Below are 21,652 nucleotides of genomic sequence, written 5' to 3' on the forward strand. Positions count from 1 at the left end.
AAAAGCTTGGAGCTAGAAGAGAAGGAACAACGTACGTTTGAGCCCGCTCGTTTGAGCGCGGTTTGTTGCAACCTAGGAAAGTAAAAAATTTTGAAACGCGGACTTGTTGCAGCGGGCAATAACATGTACGCTGCAATAAAGTCGGGTTGTTGCTGCGGGCTTTTATTTTGTACGCTGCAACAAACACATTTGCTGCGAACAACTAAAATGTACGCTGCGATAACCCTTTAAAGGGTTTGACCCGCGTTGACCGACTGGTTGTTGAAGCGTATTTATACATGTACGCTGTAACAAGGGGGCTGCAACAGGGGTTTTTTCTACTAGTGAATGGATGTCAAAAATGCGTTTCTTCATGGAGATCTCATTGAAGATGTTTACATGAAGTTGCCTCAAGGGTATGTGGGTCCAGGGCTGCCAGTGAGTGCAGAACATAGAGAAATACCTTATGCAAAAGTTTGTAAATTGAACAAGTCTCTATATGGACTAAAGCAAGCTCCTCGCCAATGGTTTGCTAAGCTTACAACTGCTTTGAAGACTTTTGACTACACTCAATCAAAGGCAGATTATTCTTTATTCACTAAGCAAACTGGAGATGCATTTGTGGCGATCTTAATATATGTCGATGATCTGCTCATTACTGGAAACTGTGAGAAAGAAATCAACACTCTCAAGGCTCTATTGTCACAGAGATTTAAGATGAAAGATCTGGGTGTCCTTAGGTATTTCTTAGGCTTAGAAATTGAACATTCCTCTAAAGATATCTTTATTTCTCAAAAAAAGTATACCCTTGACATGTTGACAGAATACGGCATGACTAAATCTCGGCCATTGCAGCAACCTATGGACACTCACATAAAGCTCACACCTACCTTGGGTGATCCCCTACCTGATGCTGAAATCTACCAGAGGTTGGTCGGCAAATTGTTGTATTTAACTGTCACTAGACCTGACATCAATTTTACCGTTCAAGTTCTTGCTCAGTTTATGCAAAACCCAACTACAGTTCATCTCCAAGCTGCAAAGAGGGTCCTAAGATACCTCCTTCACTCACCGGGTCAAGGTATACTCTTGGCAAGCAACTCAGCAGCCATATTGACTGCATATTGTGATAGTGATTGGGCTGGATGCCCGGTCACCAGAAGATCCACTAGTGGATATTGCATCCTCTTGGGAAATTCTCCTATCTCGTGGAAAGCAAAGAAACAACAGGTGGTAGCTAGATCCTCTGCTGAAGCCGAGTATCGAGCTATGGCTTTAACCACTTGTGAAGTCACTTGGCTCACTTCCCTCCTAAAAGACCTGGGTTTAAAAAGTTTAGGTCCAGCTCTGCTCAAATGTGACAACAAGGCAGCCTTGGCAATTGCTGCAAACCCCGTCTTACACGAAAATACTAAACATGTTGAAATTGATCACCACTTTGTCAGAGACAAAGTTCAAGCAGGCCAGATTCTGCCCTCCTATATTCCAAGCACAGAGCAACTAGCTGACATACTCACAAAGGTCCTGCCCATCTCACAACATCAATATCTACTCTCCAAGCTAGGAGCTGCTGTATCTTCACACTCCAAGCTTGAGGGGGAGTGATAAAGGGAAGATGCATTTCTGTAATAGTCTACTGCTGTGATGGTGTACTGCGCTACACCGTAGTATTCCTCTTTAGAGCTGTTACACAGTTTTGTCCTTTTCCTTATTTTCTTTTTGTCTGCTTCTGTTTCTTTCATTCTCTGAATATTTCTATATGTATGAGGTGTGTGGCTTCTGCCAAAATCAATCAATGAGAATCAGTGTTTTCCCTTCTCTCAAAATCAATTCTCTTTGACATTTTGTCTTCAAACAATAAGGTCTTAACCTAGTGATTAAGATTGATAACTTCTGTATAATATAAGTTTCAAGTTCGAATATCCTTTTTCTATTTGTAATTTGTATTATTTTTGTGGCTCATTGGCACAAAGATAGATCTTTGAAATTTCCATTTCAATTTATTTGATGGCGCAGGACTATTGATAGTGTGGCTGTTACCTATGGAAAAGGAAGTCTTAGTTTCTTCCCTGCTGGAAGATACTCTGTCTTAGACTTGGTTAGTCATCCTTTACCAGTTTACCTTTTAATATAATATCTTCTTTTTCTTAACCAATTAGATATGGAAGGTTTTACCCTGTGTTAGCGATTTCCATGTAGTTTAGTTACCTAGAGATCATGATTGAACATTCTTGGTTGGTTGAGACTTGAGTCATTAAGTGTAGTAAGTTCTATTTACCTAAAAGAGAGACTAGAGCTGAGTTTAACATTCAATTTCAGTCACTTTAAATGATTAGGTGCATTATTTCAAAAAAAAAAAAAAAAAATGATTAGGTGCTGATTTCAAGTGATAAAGACATTTTAAAGATTTCAAGTGCCCTTTAAATCAGCACGAACAAAAAACTCTAATTTAAACGATTAAACCGTTTTATGCATGTTTTTGTGATATGTAGATACCGGCTGATATGTTTGTGAACTCGATGATTGTGGCTATGAAAGCCCATATAAACCAAGCTTCTTTGACTATATACCAAGTGGGGAGTTTGTTAGTTTTACAGAGTTCCTCAAGAGGGGGGGTGAATTGATATTTTACGTATTTATAAAGATTAAACTACAAGGAACAGAAATAGTAAAATATGCAAGCAAGATTTAGCGTGGAAAACTCTCTAGGCCCAATAGAGAGGAAAAAACCACGGCCCCTTTGGGGACTTAAACACTTTCACTAATTAGGCAAAACAACTTAGTTTCTTTACAAACCTAATCTACTCGGGCCACAATCTGCCAATCGCCTCTGATTGCAGATGACTAGGAACAACCCTCTTTGTTCCTTCCCTTATGGAAACAGTCCCTCAACTGTTCCTACTCACTGATCTCTCGTGAGATCTTCTCTCTTGCTCAAGTAAGCCTGATTCAGGCTTAACATACAATAACTCAACACTTTAATCAAACGTATAAGAATTAATTAACTACTTAACATACGATATAAGACTAAGTAACAAATACTGCTCTATATGGGAACAGGAACAGACTTCTTTAAAGATTAAGACTTTAAGGGTGATACCTGAAAGCTTCCGGTTGATGTAAATAAGTCTGATGAAAAGTTTCGCAAAGAACAAAGGTTGTATTTATACGAATCCAAGTGTTTAACCTAGATTCAAATCCAACCCAGTTTAGGACTCTTTTTAATAGATAGATTTTCGCAAATCTTACTTCAAACGTGTTTAGGAAAATCAATCTTTTCGTATTTTGAGAGTTATATGTTAACTCAAATTCAAGAGTATAACTTCAAACAGTTTTGTAAAATCAGTTTAAAACATTTGATGTTTATCTTTTTGTAAAAGTAAAACTGATTTATTTCGTTTCACGATATAACTAGGACTCTTCAAAATACTCTGTTCCCATACTAAGCATGTACTAAATTACATTGGTCTTATACCTTTCGACCCTTATAGAATTTGCTTGACTTGATCCTTGATTTAATCTTGCCACGTACTTTGAACTTAATTACTTCAAAGCTCCCTAGCTTGCTTCGGTTGTTGCATTTGTCCTTCTTTAAATATTAACCTGTTCCTGACATTCTCCAAAACGAACTATTAGTAGAAGGTAAGCTTGTCATCATCAAAACCAGGAATCAACAATTTCCCCCCTTTTGATGATGACAACCTTACAACTTGATAGGAGTAAATAACTTAAGGAATGAGATATGTAACCTGACAATCCAGAGTCAAAAACTTAACCAGGAACAGATGAGTTGCTTAGGTGGTGAACCCAAGTATAAAAACAAATATAATGGAACACAAGTTGTCCTCTCAATATCTTCCCCCTTTGGAATTATCAAAAAGGGAGTATGAAAAACGCCGAACCAAAGGAGAAGAAGAAAGAGGATATGGGAATCATATTACCCTAGCAAGCAGATAGTCATCATGCAGCTCAAGTCGGTCAACGAGTTTGACCGCACCCCTGCAAGCAGAACAAGATAAACGCAACATATAGCACAATACAAGCAAAAATTCTACAAGTCAGAGTGGGGCAACTATCAGAACGTAGGAAAAGCGCACTAATGAGCATTAGTCATAAACTTGGCGCATCCAAAAACCAAACCAAAAAAATTGTTTAAAGAGCCAGCAAAACAAAATAAAATGTTTGATGGACAGCAGATTATATGGGGTAGGATAAGCAAAGATTTTTTAGCAGGGTCAGGTTTGGGGAGATCCAGGAGCAGCATCCTCAGCATGTGTCACCTCCTCGACGATCATGTCAGCAAGACGTTATGTCATGTCATTGAAGAACTCTGCCTGGTCCTGCTGCATCTTGTGAATGAGCTCCTGCAAAGAAGTAACAGCTGACAACAGAACCACATTGTCCAGCTGCAGTTGATCCACTTTAGCCACCAAGAGCTGCACTGAACCGTCTGGTGAGGGAGAAGCAGATTGGGTTTCACCATCTTTGTCTGATTCTGAATCCTCGACCCTGTAGACCGGAGGAATTCCTTTGGAAGAGCTGGCTAGACGGCTACTGCGACGGATAGGCTGATAAGATGATGTGGTTGGAATGTTCTTGGGAGAGGAGGTGGCTTTGATTGGACTTGTCTCCTTTGGACATAGGTCAACAGGAACACCCTCTGTCTGACCCTCTGTCTCATGGCAAGGAAGTGGTGCCTCCTCTTCCGCATCTGACAGTTCATCTCCCTCATCAAGCTCTTCTTCTACTCCTTCTAAATCATCCTCCTCCTCATCGACATCTTCTTCTCCCTCTTCCTCCTGAGGTGTAGTATCTCCCACATTCGTCTTACCAACACAGACGACTCCATCCACTACACTCAGGCTAATCCCATTCAAGCAAGCTTTGTTAAGGATATGGGCAGGAGTAAGAGGTTCAGCTGAGTAACGAGTAAGGTCAACCCCAACCTTTCTCATGATGAAGGTGAGAAGAGACCCATACCCAATCATATTGTTCTGGGAGATGGAGTGAGTGAGATGGGAGATAAAAACGACAGGAAAGTTTATTTGACGCTGAGATTCTAGGAGAAAGATGTAGATCAGATCTAACCTGCTTGCCAAAGCACGCTTGTCATGACGCGGAACAATACCTCGTCGGACCACATTAAAAAGGACCTTTTGAAAAGGAGTGAGGACATACTGGTTGAGAGCTTTTGGGTGTTTCCCTTGACCACCAAAATATGAGTAAACTTCCTTCATTGTTGCACCCCCGAGCTCAATTGGACCCTTTCCCTTGTGATAGACCTCCTCCCCTAACACTGGGACTTTGAACCAAGACCCTAATTTCTCAGAATCGAAGCTAAATTGTTTCCCATTGACTTCAGAACTACAAATTCCCTTTTGATTGACAAAGTTTGAGCAAAATTCCCCCATTGCTTCTGGATACATGCAAGCTTTAGAACAAACCTCAAAAAGATAGGTCCAACCTTGAGACTCGATCGTCTCCAACAATTCTACAAACCCTATTTCCCGACACCAACCAAAATCTATGCTAAGACCAGGGAGCATACGATCTGGGGGAAAATAGAAAAAATTTGTGGGTTCGAGTTTTACCTTCTTCTCAGCTGGAAGATGAGGTTCCCCCTGAGTCAAAGCAGCAACTTCCTTCTTCAAGACCAGTTTTCATTTGGTGGCGAGTTTTGTAGTTGATTTTGTGGCTGGTGGTTTTGGTGTTGGTTGTTTGGGAGGCATTGTTTCCGGATAAATGGCTTGAAGAGGTATGACGGTGATGATGGGTGTAGAAGGAGAAGATGAATTTGTAGGGTTTGGGAATTGGAGTTTGTAGAGGGTCATGATTTTATAGGCAGGGCTGTTGCGATTTACTAGGAGAGATAGGTGAATTTTGAATTTTAAAATTGGGAATTTGATAAGAAGGAGGGGATGTTCCGAGATTTTTATAGGCGGAATGATTAGAATGGGAAGAGTTTTGGTGTTGGGAATCGGAGTGTGGGAAGCGTGTTTGAGTGAATAAATATGGAATAGTAATGCATGCACCAGATTTTGTAAGATTCGATGAATCAAATTAATTGCTTTCCATTCATTTTTAGAATTCCCACTTAGACCTCGAATTGAATGCAAGTATTGGGAAAAAGTGCGATTACCTTAATAATGTGCAGACGTGGCTGTGGTAATGCACAGCTGGTTTTGCAATCCGAACCTGGTTGTTAGTCCATTCAGAAAATATGGTGCATAAACAAAAAAATAATTAAGAACATATTTTTTTTTTTTTTTTTTTTTTTTTTTTTGATATTTTCCAATGAGGTTAGAAAATGTTAGGGACAACCGGTATTATTGTATTCGTATCATACCGAGTTCTAACCTGAGCTTGTCGTGTCTGTCCCTGTTAAGTGGTTTGGTCAAGATGTCAGCTACTTGATCTTCTGTGGGACAGAACTCAAGTTTGACTAGTTCCTTTTCCACATAATCTTTCAAAAAGTGATGTCGAATGTGAATGTGTTTGACCCTTGAGTGGTGCACTGGGTCTTTTGATATGCAGATTGCACTTGTGTTGTCGCATAGAATAGGAACACACTTTAATTTCATACCAAAATCTCTAAGTTGTTGTTTGATCCATAGCATTTGGGAACAGCATGAAGCCGCAGCTACATATTCAGCTTCTGTTGTGGATAATGCCACTGTGTTTTGTTTCTTTGAAGCCTAGGAGACTGCACATGCTCCTAGGAATTGAACCATTCCTGATGTGCTCTTTCTGTTTACTAGGTCACCTGCATAGTCAGCATCTGTATATCCTTTGAGATCAAAGTGATCATAGTTAGGGTACCATAGGCACAAATCGTCTGTTCCTTTTAGATATCTTAGAATTCTTTTGACAACTGTAAGGTGAGATTCTTTTGGATTTGATTGGAAGCGGGCACAGACACCTACACTGAATGCAATGTCTGGTCTGCTTGCTGTAAGATAAAGTAGGGAGCCTATCATACCTCTGTACCTTGTTTGGTCTACACTCTTACCTTCTTGATCCTCATCCAGTCTCGTGGTTGTTCCCATTGGAGTGTGGTTGCTCTTAGCGGACTCCATTCCATATTTCTTGATGAGATCTTTTATGTATTTCTGTTGATGTATCATGATCCCTTGTTCCGTTTGCTTGATTTGGAGACCTAGGAAGAAGTTGAGTTCTCCCATCATGCTCATTTGAAATTCTTGCTGCATTAGGTCAGAGAATTCCTTGCATAGATCTTCGTTTGTTGCTCCAAATATAATATCATCAACATAGATTTGAACAATTAGTATGTCTGTATTTCTTGACTTAAGGAACAGAGTTCTATCAACCTTACCTCGATTGAACTTATTGTCTAGCAAAAAGTGTGAGAGACGTTCATACCAGGCTCTTGGTGCTTGTTTCAGTCCATACAGTGCCTTATCTAGTTTGTAGACATGTGCGGGATATTCTGGATCTTCAAAGCCTGGAGGTTGTTCCACATAGACTTCTTCCTTGAGATTTCCGTTTAGGAAGGCACATTTTACATCCATTTGATAGAGTTTGAATCCCATATATGATGCAAATGCTATTAGTATGCGTATTGCCTCCATTCTGGCAACTGGAGCAAAAGTTTCTTCAAAGTCTATTCCTTCTTGTTGGTTGTATCCCTTGACAACTAGTCTGGCCTTGTTCCTGGTAATCGTAGCATGCTCATCTTGTTTATTTCGAAATACCCACTTGAGACCTATTACTCGATTGTTCAATGGTATAGGCTCAAGATGCCATACTTTATTTCTTTCGAATTCATTAAGCTCCCCCTGCATAGCAATGATCCAATCAGAATCAGTTAGTGCTTCTTTGTAATTTTTAGGTTCAATCATGGATAAATAAGCATAGAAAGCACAAAAGTTTTTGAGTTGGGATCTGGTCGTGGTTCCACGTCCAAGATCACTGATTATTTGGTCAAGGGGATGTGAGCTTTGATGTTTCCAAGGTCTGGGTTGGAAAGGTGTGTTTGTTTCCACAACAGACTGTTCAACTTGCTCATTTGTTTCTGTTTGATCTTCGGCCTGTGCTGGTTCCTCTTCAACTATGTTATCTTCAGATGTTTCTTCGACTTGGGTTTGTTCTTCTGTTTGGGAACTTTTCCTTATCTCTTCGTCTTCTGTTTCTCTAGTGAGTTCTAGTTCGAAGTTTCCATCAGAAGTTGTACCTGCAACATAGTTTTGGGAGTCAGTTTCATCAAATATAATATGTATGCTTTCTTCCATGCACATGGTCCTTTTGTTGAATACTCTATACGCTTTGCTGTTTGAGGCATATCCTAGGAATATTGCTTCATCACTTCGTGCATCAAATTTTCCCAGTTGATCCTTTCCATTGTTGTGAACGAAACACTTGCAACCAAAGATTCTAAGATGGGTTATAGAGGGTTTTCTTCCTTTGTACAGTTCATATGGAGTTTTGTTTTTGATAGCTCTAATTAGCACTCGATTGAGCACATAGCATGCCGTATTTAGAGCTTCGGCCCAGAAACTTTTTGGAAGTCCACTAGCAATCAACATAGTCCTTGTCATGTCTTCAAGAGTTCGGTTCTTTCTTTCTACAACACCGTTTTGTTGAGGTGTTCTGGGAGCAGAGAAGTTGTGATCTATTCCTGAACCTTTACATAGATCATCAAATCTTTTATTTTGAAATTCTGTACCATGATCTGATCTGATGTGGACCAGCTTAAGATTGCTTTGTCGTTGAACCTTTGTGGCGAAAGCCAGAAATTCTTCAAACGTCTCTTCCTTGTTGGATAGGAAGATCACCCATGTGTATCTTGAGAAGTCGTCTACAATTACGAGTACGTACTTCTTTCCGCTTCTGCTTTGTGTCCTCATTGGTCCACACAGATCCATGTGAATCAGCTCCAGTGGTCTTGTTGTGCTGATTACCCCTTTTGATTTAAAGGACGTTCTTACTTGCTTTCCTTTGATACAAGCATCACAGACTGATTGTTTTGCAAACTTTGTATTTGGGAGACCTGTGACTAAATTTTTCAATTTTAATTTGTTCATTAGAGAAAAGCTAGCATGACCAAATCTTTTGTGCCATAACAAAGGATCATCTTCAATAACACTGAGACAGGTTAGATTGGAGTGAGGGACCGAGTTGAGGTTAACCACATATGTGTTCCCTTTCCTCTGTCCCTCTAGGATCACTGTCTCTGTGTTACTATTGATGATTAGACATTTATTTGAGAAGAATTTTGCATAATTGCCTTTGTCACAGAATTGAGAAATGCTTAATAAGCTATGACCTAGTCCCTCAACCAAAAACACATTATCGATGGAATGAGACTTTGACTTACCAACCTTACCAATGCCAATGATGTTACCTTTCTTATTATCGCCAAAAGTCACAGTTCCACCTTCGTAGGTCGTGAGTGAGAGAAATCTATTTCTGTCTCCAGTCATGTGCTTGGAACAACCACTGTCTAGGTACCATGTGTTGTTCCCCCTCACTTCGACCTGCATGAAGTTTTTAGTTAGAGTTTTTAGGAACCCAGCATAGCTTGGGTTCCTTACTTGGAATCAAATCACTTTTCTTTACCCATTTAGTTTTGGTGAATTCGATGTTCTTTTCCAAGTACCTTTGGTTTTTAGGGCAAGAAACTCTATAGTGACCGATTTGACCACAGAAGGTGCATACTATGTCACTGTATAAATCTACTCTGGTTTTTCTAGGATGATGCTTTTTGTGGTTAAAACCTAAACCTTCTGTGCGTTTGGTTCTAGCTTCTTCTATCCATTTTGGTGTTCCCTCTATTTTGTGTCTGGTCCTTTTAGTCAATTCACTTTCTAGATGGGTCTTTTCTTGGTGAATTTTCACTAGTTCTAACTGAGCTTTTTCTAGTTCTTCTTTATAGAGGTTCTTGGTTTTGGCTATTTTTAGGTCAATCAGATCTTGTTTTAGCCAGGAGTTTTCATTGCGTAAGGCTTCACACATTTCTTTTATATGAAGGTTTTGATCAAAGAGTTTAAAGAAACGATTGTCAATATCTAAGTTTGAGTTTCTGGTCCATTCCAACTCCTCTGTGAGTTTATTGACAATGTCTTGGTGTTTTCTGTCTGAGTCTAGTTTTTCTTTTAGGAGATCCTCATAATCACTAGTGAGACAAGAAAGTAAGTCAAACAGTTCTACTTTAGACATGGATTCAAGCCTACTTTTAATATGAACAAGACTTGCCTGGAATTTATCAGATTCTGAGTCGGATTCTTCATCTTCATGTTCAGCTACAAGACACAGGTGAGCAATTTCTTCGTTGGGTTGTTCTTGTTCCTCATCAGAAGAAGTATCTCCCCATGCAGCGATCATGGCTTTTCTTACCTCAGTTTTGGAAAAGGAGTTTCTGTTGTCTTTGAATCTATCTTTTGTTGTTTCCTTTCCCTTTCCTCGTTCTTGATCCCATAGAGGACATTCCCTAATGCGATGTTCCAAGTTTCCACACTTATGGCATCCAGTGTCAGTTTTAGGGAACTTTCTATTTGGTTTGCTTCTGTGTTCCACATCTTTGTAGTTCCTAAACATTCTTCTGAACCTCCTAGCAAACAGAGCTGTCTCTTCATCTTCTTCGGAGTTTTCATCATTTTCGGTTTTTAGAGCAAGAGCTCTATTTTTGGTATTCTCTGAAGGTCGCGCGTTTAATTGCAGTTCATGAGTTAGGAGAGATCCAGCCAGTTGTTCCAGGTTAAACTTTGTGAAGTCTTTAGTTTCCTTGAGGGCTGTGACTTTAGCCATCCAGGGATCTTGTGGTAGACTTCTTAGGACCTTCCTGACTTGTTCCTCAGGAGTTATGATTTTGCCAAGAGAGTTTAGTTCATTGATAATGTTTGTGAAGCGAGTAATCATGTCTTGAATCGTTTCAGATGTCTTCATGGTGAACAGCTCGTATTGGTGCATTAAGAGATCAATCTTCGATCTCTTAACTTCGTTTGTTCCTTCATGAGTAACCTGGAGCAGATCCCAAATCTGCTTCGCGTTCTTGCAGCCCATAACTCTGTTGTGTTCATTTGGACCTAGTCCACAATGAAGGATTTTGACGGCCATGGCATTGAGTTCAAGCTTTTCATAGTCGGCTTTGTCAAATTCATCAACAGGTTTGGGAACAGTTTCTCCAGAGGAGTTCAGCTTAGTGACTTGGAAGTCTCCAACTTCAATCACTCTCCATACTTGATAGTTTTCAGCCTTAATGAAAATCTCCATCCTGTTTCTCCAGTAAGAATAGTATTTGCCGCTAAACATTGGAGGTCGTTGTGTTGAGTATCCCTCTTCTAGTTTCTCCGTAGTGTTCATAGCTTCAGAATCGTTTTTCCCGTCAGCGTTACCTGCAGTTTAAAGGGTTCTGGCTCTGATACCAACTGTTAGTTTTACAGAGTTCCTCAAGAGGGGGGGTGAATTGATATTTTACGTATTTATAAAGATTAAACTACAAGGAACAGAAATAGTAAAATATGCAAGCAAGATTTAGCGTGGAAAACTCTCTAGGCCCAATAGAGAGGAAAAAACCACGGCCCCTTTGGGGACTTAAACACTTTCACTAATTAGGCAAAACAACTTAGTTTCTTTACAAACCTAATCTACTCGGGCCACAATCTGCCAATCACCTCTGATTGCAGATGACTAGGAACAACCCTCTTTGTTCCTTCCCTTATGGAAACAGTCCCTCAACTGTTCCTACTCACTGATCTCTCGTGAGATCTTCTCTCTTGCTCAAGTAAGCCTGACTCAGGCTTAACATACAATAACTCAACACTTTAATCAAACGTATAAGAATTAATTAACTACTTAACATACGATATAAGACTAAGTAACAAATACTGCTCTATATGGGAACAGGAACAGACTTCTTTAAAGATTAAGACTTTAAGGGTGATACCTGAAAGCTTCCGGTTGATGTAAATAATTCTGATGAAATGTTTCGCAAAGAAAAAAGGTTGTATTTATACGAATTCAAGTGTTTAACCTAGATTCAAATCCAACCCAGTTTAGGACTCTTTTTAATAGATAGATTTTCGCAAATCTTACTTCAAACGTGTTTAGGAAAATCAATCTTTTCGTATTTTGAGAGTTATATGTTAACTCAAATTCAAGAGTATAACTTCAAACAGTTTTGTAAAATCAGTTTAAAACATTTGATGTTTATCTTTTTGTAAAAGTAAAACTGATTTATTTCGTTTCACGATATAACTAGGACTCTTCAAAATACTCTGTTCCCATACTAAGCATGTACTAAATTACATTGGTCTTATACCTTTCGACCCTTATAGAATTTGCTTGACTTGATCCTTGATTTAATCTTGCCACGTACTTTGAACTTAATTACTTCAAAGCTCCCTAGCTTGCTTCGGTTGTTGCATTTGTCCTTCTTTAAATATTAACCTGTTCCTGACATTCTCCAAAACGAACTATTAGTAGAAGGTAAGCTTGTCATCATCAAAACCAGGAATCAACAGAGTTCATACAGAAATCCAGTTACTTTTAATGAGTTACACGACTTTCATTTTCGCTACTTCACCAAAAATCCATGGAGCAATCGCCAAGGCATCCCTGTCAAAATTGGCAAGGGTTTGGTATTGAGCAATCTAATGATATTCCAAGTCATTCTCTATATGTTCCATGTCATGGTGAAGACGGTTAGTTTCATCAATTTTTTTTTAACACTTATATAAAAAGTAAAGTGATATTAATCAATCATATTAAACTCTTATTATATACAGATGTTAATGTTTGTTACTAGAATGGGTTGTTATAAGTTACAACATATTCTGTATAACCTTGACAAAAAGCTGCAAGTGGCTACGAAATTGGTGGACTTGTACAAACCCTATCTATTCTTCAAGGGCATGTAAGTTGAACTTTTGCTTCATTAATTGATAATATCTCTCTCTTCATTCTTATTCTTATTAGGGTGATAATGAACTTGCTAATGAGTGGTTTTGGTTTTGGTTTTGCAGTTTCGTAGACACGAACACGCAAAGGTTGATCGAAACTGCCCGTGAAAATGGTTTGGATGAAGATGTGTTCAACTTTGACCCTTTGTCCATCAACTGGAATGACTATTTTGTCAATGTGCATCTTCCCTCAATTGTTAAATATTTATATATGTACTCTCATATATTTGCTATGGTTATTTCATCTCATCTTGGTCTATCTTCTCAAACTTGAAAAACTAGTGAAATACACTTTAATTCTAGCTTCAGCTTCTTTCAGAGAAAAATTAGGACAAGTTGTTTACGCAATAGTGCTACTTAACAAGTTCATATTTAATTTGTCCATTAATAATCTTATTAAGTGCGTGATCAAACTTCCGAATTATATGAGCATATATTAACTCTACAAGAATTTGTATCTTTAACGACAACCTGATTACAACGGGTCAAAAATCCTGTCGCAAGAGCCTTATGCGACGAGGCTAACTGTTAGGTTAGGAATAATACAACAGTATAATTCATGCGAAAAAACCATGAAGCCAGAATCCAAATTAATTGCCACATAGTCAATTAGCATAATTTAGGTGACATACAATGTGATGCGTGCCCTTCCCTAACTGCTCGCGAACCGAACAAGAACAAGTCTTTAGAGCCCCAAATGTTGCTCCTCCGTAGAAAGTCCACAGCACGTTCGGATCCGCCTTAGGCTCAACCAACTAGGATCTTTCTTAAGGTTTTATGTAGTCGGGCAGGCTTGTATTATGTTCTCCCTTGAACACAATGGGAATAAAGAATATGTTTTCAATTCAATTGATGTGTATAATTATGATGCCCTAGCCCTATATTTATAGTGTAGGAAATAAGGAATTTGAGTTTTACTAGGAATAGAATTACCAAACCTAATAGGATTGAAATTCTTATTCAATTAGAATTGCAACTATAATTAAACTCTTAATTATTTGCATTCTAGTAAAACTAGGAATTTAACTAATCGGATATTTCTTGGAGCCCAAGACGAACAACCCCACGCAGCCACAAGGGCCCACGTGGGTTGCACGAGCTGCCACGACTCATGACGCTGTGTCCCACGGCTCGTAGGCCTCGCAGCCGTTGCACGCTAGCTGGGCGCAACCCATGTGTTGTTGCGTTGCCGTAAGTTTGGTGCGGCCCATGAGCTGTTGCCTTGCTTGCAGCTTGGCGCGGCCCATGGGGCTGCTGCCTTGCTTGTAGCTTGGCGCGGCCTCATGGCTGCGGCCTTGCTCGCAGGGCGCAGCCTCATGGCTGTTGCCTTGCTCGCAGGCGCAGCCCATGGTGCTGCCTTTGCTCGTCGAGCGATGGGCCGGCTCGCTTGCCGGCTTGTCGCTCGTCGAGCTTCCGATTTGTTTTCCGATTCCGGAATTCATTTCCGTTTCGTACAAATATTTACGTTTCCGTTAATATTTCCGATTCCGGAAATAATTTTCTTTTCCGATAATATTTCCGATTCCGGTAATATTTCCGTTTCCGGCAATATTTCCGATTCAAGTAACATTTCTACTTCCGATAATATTTTTCGATACGAGCCATGTTTCCGTTTCCGGCAACATCTACGACTTGGATAATATTTATGTTTCCGTCAAGAACCATATTTCCGTTTCCGGCAATATCATCTTTTTCGGAGTATTCTTTATTCTGCCTTTTGACGATTTCAGCTCCCACTGGAACCGAGATCCGTCGTTTCCGAATGTTCATAAATGGAATACTTAATGAATAATATATTCACTTAAATACTTGATCTGTTCACGTACGATTTGTGTGACCCTATGGGTTCAGCCAAGAGTAGGTTGTAGATTAATATTATTAATTCCACTTGAATTGAAGCGGCCTCTAGCTAGGCATTCAGTTCACTTGATCTCACTGAATTTATTAACTTGTTAATTAATACTGAACCGCATTTATTAGAATTAGCATTGAATGCATACTTGGACCAAGGGTATTATTTCTTTCACTAATTAACAACCAAACAAAGACGGAAATAACCGTCGCAATTGTCTTTTACGACGGATTAACGACGAGTTTTCTATTAACGACGACCCCCTTTTATGACGGGTTCGCGACAGGAAATCCCGTCGTTAATCAACGATTATTGGTCTTTCTCGACGGGATTTCCCGTCATTACTGGTACAATTTCTTGTAGTGTAATAAGGTGATTAAAAGAAATAATGCTTTTACCAATAATTACACGTATTTACAATGTTCAAGAAAAACAGAGGAAATTACCCGGTGGAGCTGATACAATTACCCAGCCCCGGGCCTGGACAATATGGAGGCCCTGTGCTGAGGTTGGAAAATAGGCCCTTATATACAAAAAAATCAAATGCACAATTGTTTCAAAAATAGTTATTATTTAATTATATTATAATTGTTTCTTACTGGCAACATTAATAAGTACTACTACTATCTTTTTATTTAAAAAGTGCCATGCTTCTAACACTTTTTGAAGCGAAATCGTTGACTAAATCTTCATAATAATCAATCTTCTCAAAAACATCATTCTCAATTTCTATGAAGGACAATCCATTAAGTCGTTCTTGTGACATTGTGGAACGCATATACATCTTCAATCACTTTAGTTTAGAAAACTTCTTTCTGCAGAAGCAACCATCTTTAAAATTTTAAAAGGATTCTATATGAAATCATCGAGTTATGAATTGAAAGAAATCCAGACTTTAAAATTTTCAAAATATCCATAGGTCCCATTTTTTCCCCAGGCAAGAATTTCAAAAGTAATTTTAACTCCACAAATAACTCGTTACCATTAATATCATATTGTTCATTGTTGTTTGAAAGTAAGATTTGCAAATGAGTACAATAAAATTTCAGACACGCATGATCTAGTGATTGCAACTTGTGGGAATTAAACAAGAAACCAAATATATTTTTCATATTCTTGGTACTGCTTAAATCTCTTAGTAGGAGAAACAACAACTTGATCAACAATGTATAAGAAATAATTAACTCTAAATGATTCTTCAAGAGATTGAGAAGCAGATGACGTATTTGGATTCTCATCAAAAAAAACTTTACTTCTAATTTCACGTCTTTGGGGAAAAACAAGATCTATGTTCAATTCTGTGGCAATCTTTTTAGCACTCTCGAGGGCATCATTAAAACCATTTTCTCTATATCGCTCAAAAAAAGAAGTCAATCCCTTTACTTTTTCAATAGCAACATCAACAAGCATATCCTTAAACTGTAAATGCTTACTAACCAAATTTGCAGCACATAATATTTCAAACCAAATAACAATAGCCAATATAAAATCAAAATCACCAAGCTCATTTTTCGCCAAGGATTTAGCTTCACTTTGTATTTTTTTTTATCACCATCATCAATATCCGCCACTTGTAGCATTGCTAGCTTCTTCAATTTCCAACATTTGAAACCTTATAGCTTTGACACTTACAAAACAACTCTCCCACCGGGTGGATGACAAAGACTTAAGAGTTAATACTTTTACATTATCTTTTAAAATTTTCCACCTTTTTGATGAACATGCAAATATTGTATAAGTACGTTGTATGATGCCAAAAAAATCTCTAGCTTTAGCACAAGTGTTAGCCAAAACACACAATGCTAAATTAAGACTATGACAACCACAAGGAGTATAAAAAGCTCTATGATTTATATCTAGAAGTCTTTTTTGTACTCCTTGATATTTTTCTTTCATATTTAATTAATCCATTATCATAGTCGTCCTCGCACATTATCAATATCAAGACCAAGTTACTTTAACTCGTTTTGCAAAACATCAAAAAGCCTATGACCACTTGTATCATTCACATTAAAAAATCCTAAAAATGACTCTGCTACATTAATAGGCTTTGAAGAGATGTCGACATATCTTAAAATAATAGACATTTGTTCTTGGTGACTTACATCAGGTCACTAGTACAAAAATACTTATTTGCCTCGGTATATTTGGGTCGCACATTGTAATGACTGACGCAAAAGCAACTAATTTGGGTAAAAATTATCATTTTCGTCGCTATTTAATTAACATGTGACGCAAATGTACCCATTGTAGGTCAATTTAGTCATCTGCGTCACACATTGCTTATTATGCGACGCAATTGACATGTCATTTGCGTCACAGGTATATGGACGCGCGACGAAGTGATCCCTTTTTCTTTTTCTTTTTCTTTTGGTGCGATGCAGTCATGACCTAAACAGGCTAAACCCTTTTCCGCCTCCTCTCTACCACCCTTTCTCTCGCACATTCTTCTTTCACAGATCTTCATTGTTGAAACTCCGAAACCTCTGTCTCTCCTTAACAAAATCAGTATTGCGCTTGTCCTTCAAATCCTCCTCTCACCATACCATCCCAATCTCTCCATTTTCTTTGAAAACTCAAGTTATGCGAATTCGGTATTCAGAGGCAAAACCCTAGGTTTCAGCGGTGCGACGAAGAATAACACAATTTGGGGAGCTGATTCTATCTCCTCTTCCGCTCTTCCTTTCACTTGTTCAATTTTCGGATTTCTGGAGGTATTTCTTAATTTTTCCCGTCAAATTTGTTAAATTTCACTTTAATTTTTGTCCATAGTCGCAGAAATTTATGTAGGTTGGGTAAATAGAATGCTTAATTTGAGTGTTTATCTAATCGTGAGGATGTGACATAAGTAGATCTGGCTAACTCAAATTTGATGTTTGTGCCAGGCTAAAGTTCGACGATTCTAGGAAAAATCAAAGAAAAAAAACCTACATCTAAGAACGTAGATGAGGATGATGCAGCAAAAGCGCAGCAAAGGCTTTCAAAGAAAAAACAACTTTGATGCAGAAGCAAAAATTTGGTCACTTAAGATCTGGCAACAATGAAATTTTGAAGCCTCCCAAGCAAATTCGTTGGTATTTCTCTAATCTTTCTTGTCATTTTATTTCTGTACATCATTTTAATTGAAGTATTATTTCCTTTGTATCACTAATTCATCAGATTATAGGTCTGAAATGGTCTTTGTTCTTGCTAAATACATTAGTTATTATTGATGAGAAAGTCATTTTCTGGTAGCTGCTTTTACTTTTAATGTTTTTTTTTGTAGTTTTGACCCATTCATATTCAATTTAGGGAATTAGGGGTAGTTAATTAGGTTACGGTGTAGACAAAATTTAGAGTTTTTATGTCCAAGTTACTGTTTTTGATGAACTTACATAATTGAGTGCATGTAATTAATTTTCATACCTTGTCATATTTTCAAATGCAAAGAGTCGGTGAAATTGAAACTCATGAGTTTTGTTATGAACCCTCCACCACGTGAATTCAAGATCTTTGCTAATATTCAGAGTCTTAAGCTAGTCGATGTTGAATGCAACCCTGATATTTTTGACAGTTTGATTGCAAGTGGTCTTAGGCTTACACTATTAAGGGTTGAGGGGTGTTTTGCCTGTTGGATTGAATCATATTGTTATCGATGTAACCAGTCTTGAAAAGGTGTATTTCATTATCTCTGTAACATTGTAAATCTTACTAAGATCTCGCTGTTTTTAGACAAGACAGAGAACCCTAAAGGCAATAAACTGTTACTGGACTCCTTAAAAGATCCAGTAACTTCATGTGAACTTCAATAAACCTTTCTCCCGTACAGTTGTGCAATGGTTAGATACTTGTCATGAATCTAGATTAATCGTGGCACATATGGACATTAAAACCTTCTTGATATTTCTCTGATTTCCCCACTGTCATGTTTTTGGTGCATAAAATACCTTGGATGGTTGGATGATTCAGTTTATCGCCAGTCACCATTGCTACTAGACTCTTAAGATGTCACCAAGCTTTAGGAAAAACTGACTGTTCTTCTTCCTTCAATCAATATACTACCCATCTTAAGCAGTATTATCTTTCTTTTTTTCAGGTCTGCAGTAAAGGATATGGTGGTTCGTGGAGCACCAGCAATTGCTATTGCAGCTGCCCTCTCTCTGGCGGTGGAAGCTTTTAATTTAGATGCCGCCACAAAACTTAAAGAGATACTAGTGAAGCCCTCTCTCTAGCGTGACTGCTGATGAAGCTTCCCTCTCTCTGGCGGGACTGCTGATGATGCTGCTTCTTTTCTGGCACAGAAATTGGAATATCTGGTCTCGAGGTTTGTTGCATCATCATGAACTTTAAGTTGCTCTATTTAAACCCAATTCATGTCTTTAAATCAATACTTTCCGTGTTTGAATTCTCACAATGGTGTGGTAGTTGATTTTGCACTCATCGCACTTGTACAGCCACCAAACTGTTGTGAACCTTGTGTATTCTTCAACTGAAGCTCCTGTGCTTTGCAAACTTTTCCAGCTTAATAAATCCGCTCAGGTGATATTTGCTAATACATATGGGTAGCTGATATAATATGTACACTTTGGAAAACTTGTAAGTATGTATAAGTTATTCTTCTGTTATTGTTGTCTTTGTCTGTAGGTTGCTGCTGAATTGCGGATACCTATAAAAAACACGCATGCATATGTTTTTTGCAGAACACGGGAATGCAGTGAGTCCTTAAAACAAAGTAGCTCACAATCTGCCTCACCTGAGGGTCCTCTACAGTTTCCAGGACTTACAAGGGAGAACTCAACAACTGGAGGTGATAGCATGATGATGATGAGAAATCCAATAGTACTTTAAGTTGATCATTACTATAAGCCTAATAAACCCGGACTCAGGTCGAAATTGAAAGAGGGAGGTTGAGAATCAAGGATTGCCTTTAAGGCTTCCTCCCTCGTGGCATCTCTGCGAAGGGTTCGACGCTCACTGAGTGCATTGAGGTGACAATGCCTAAGGCCTGTTGGTTGATCTATGGTGAATTTGCCTTTATTGGGTTGTAAACTGTTTTGACAGGTATATATTAATGTATTATAACATTTCCGGTATTGGGGAGGGTCAAATTACAAAGGAAATATTGCCGAAATTTTCACCTAGTTTACTTTTATTTTTATGCTTTGAATATACTAGTATTGTAAGCTGCTTATTTTATTTAATCTATGGATTAAATAAAATCAGCAGCTCATTTTTTTTAGAATATCCAAAAGTCATTTGCGTCGCAGATTAGCTAAAACTGCGATGCAAATGACTTTTTTTAATATGATGAAAAGTCATTTGTGTCGCACTTTAGCTAATATGCGACACAAATGACTTTTTTTTTAACATATTAAAAAGTCATTTGTGTCGCAGCTAAACTGCGACGCAAATGACTTTTCGGCATGTTAAAAAAAAGGTCATTTGCATCGCAGGTTAACTAATCTGCGATGCAAATGACTCTTATTTGCGTCGCCCAAATCTGCGACGCAAATGACTTTTTTCATTTGCGTTGCACCAATGTGCGACGCAAATGGGCTTAAATGACCGACGCAAATGACTGTTTTTCCACTAGTGGGTGCGCAATCAAGAATCACATAAAAATACTTAGCTTCTTTTATTTTCTTAATAATTTCACTTTTAATTGCGGAACCAAGCAAAAGTATTAACTCATTCTGAATTCTATGGCCAAGATAATGAATATGAATTTCATCATTTGTAATACGTCGAACATGCCCTTGAATGATTGGATAAAACTCTGACAACATTTCAATCAAAACCAAAAAATTTCCATTACTACTTTGATGTAATCGCTCATTAGAGCCAAGAAATGATAAATTGTGTTTTGCAACAAATTTTACAATTGAAATAAGGAACTTTGGTTAGAAATGGTCTTTTATAACCAATTTTTTGTTAGAAAGGACCTTTTATAACGAAAGTGGTGAGTTGGGACCTAAAACATTAATATTTTTGTTGACTAGGACCTTTGGCCGGATTTTAGCAGTTGACCCATGAATCTGGCGTTGACTTGGCCACGTGTCTGCCGGAGACTGACACGTGGCATGTTGGTGATTAAAAAAAAAAAAATTAATTCTCCCTCAAAAATCCCCAACTGGAATAAATATTAAAAAAACCAAATCGCATTTTCTCTCTCCCAAAAAGCGCGACACCATAGCAAAAGCAGAGGAAGATTGAAGCTCTAGCAGAGTAGTTTATCACTTAAATTAGCTGCCACGTATTGTTATTTATACCCATACGAATCAGGTATGTTGTTTTCCCCTCTCAAATTCCTCCTCAATTGTCCTCATTTTGCATCCAAAAAATTAGGGTTCTTCGAAAAATCGTGAATAAGAATTGGCGATTTTCTAATTTGTTTTGTTTGTGTGTTTTAGAATGACATTGTCTCATCAAAAAGCGAAAATTTGTGATTGTGGGTTTCCCATTGTTCAAAGAACGTTGTGGACACACGAGAATCCAGAGAGGAAATTCAAAGGTTGCAGATTCTACATCTTTGAAACTGAGGAAAGGGGATGTAATGCATTTGATTGGGTTGATGAAGACATTTTTGAGTCGCAAAAAGACATCACTAATCATCTTCTTTCAGAAAAGTAGAGGCTTGCAATGGAGATGAAAATAATCAAGGGAAGAGCTGAATTCTTGGAACATGAAAATAAGAGGTTGAATAAGGAGCATGAGAACATGAGGATGAAGTACGAGAGATGAGGAGGAAGGCAGAAGGAAGTTCCAAGACAGAGATTAGGAATGTCTACATTATTACCTGTCTTTGTGCTATTGTCTCTGTTGTGGTTAGTGCCTTGTATGTCAAGGTCTTTGCTTAGCTTAGTTCTAGGTGTGTGCACTTGAAATATTTATGGAATGTTTGAGTGCAATGACATTGATGTTTATT

The 21,652-nt window shown here is 38.2% G+C and overlaps 1 protein-coding gene and 1 pseudogene across 3 annotated transcripts in view; one reads left to right on the plus strand and one right to left on the minus strand.

The window, feature by feature from the left end:
* The window catches only part of LOC110791715 (alcohol-forming fatty acyl-CoA reductase), a 39,867-nt gene extending 26,547 nt beyond the window's left edge, over positions 1 to 13,320 (plus strand). The window contains exons 5-9 of one of the 3 annotated variants that reach the window (XM_056837180.1): positions 1,996 to 2,077; positions 2,472 to 2,557; positions 12,458 to 12,638; positions 12,723 to 12,850; positions 12,960 to 13,320. In XM_056837180.1, the coding sequence (XP_056693158.1) occupies positions 1,996 to 2,077; positions 2,472 to 2,557; positions 12,458 to 12,638; positions 12,723 to 12,850; positions 12,960 to 13,170 (688 nt within the window). In that variant the 3' untranslated portion in view covers positions 13,171 to 13,320. Of the gene's footprint in view, positions 1 to 2; positions 1,842 to 1,995; positions 2,078 to 2,471; positions 2,558 to 12,457; positions 12,639 to 12,722; positions 12,851 to 12,959 lie in introns of those variants that run through there. The other 2 variants (XR_008928165.1, XM_056837179.1) reach the window with 2 other exon arrangements.
* A 2,261-nt stretch (positions 13,321 to 15,581) lies between these two features.
* Positions 15,582 to 21,339, minus strand: LOC130467604 (uncharacterized; annotated as a pseudogene).
* Positions 21,340 to 21,652: the final 313 nt, after the last annotated feature.

Source organism: Spinacia oleracea, chromosome 2, assembly GCF_020520425.1.
Source record: "Spinacia oleracea cultivar Varoflay chromosome 2, BTI_SOV_V1, whole genome shotgun sequence".
In the NCBI taxonomy this organism is placed as follows: Eukaryota; Viridiplantae; Streptophyta; class Magnoliopsida; order Caryophyllales; family Amaranthaceae; genus Spinacia; species Spinacia oleracea.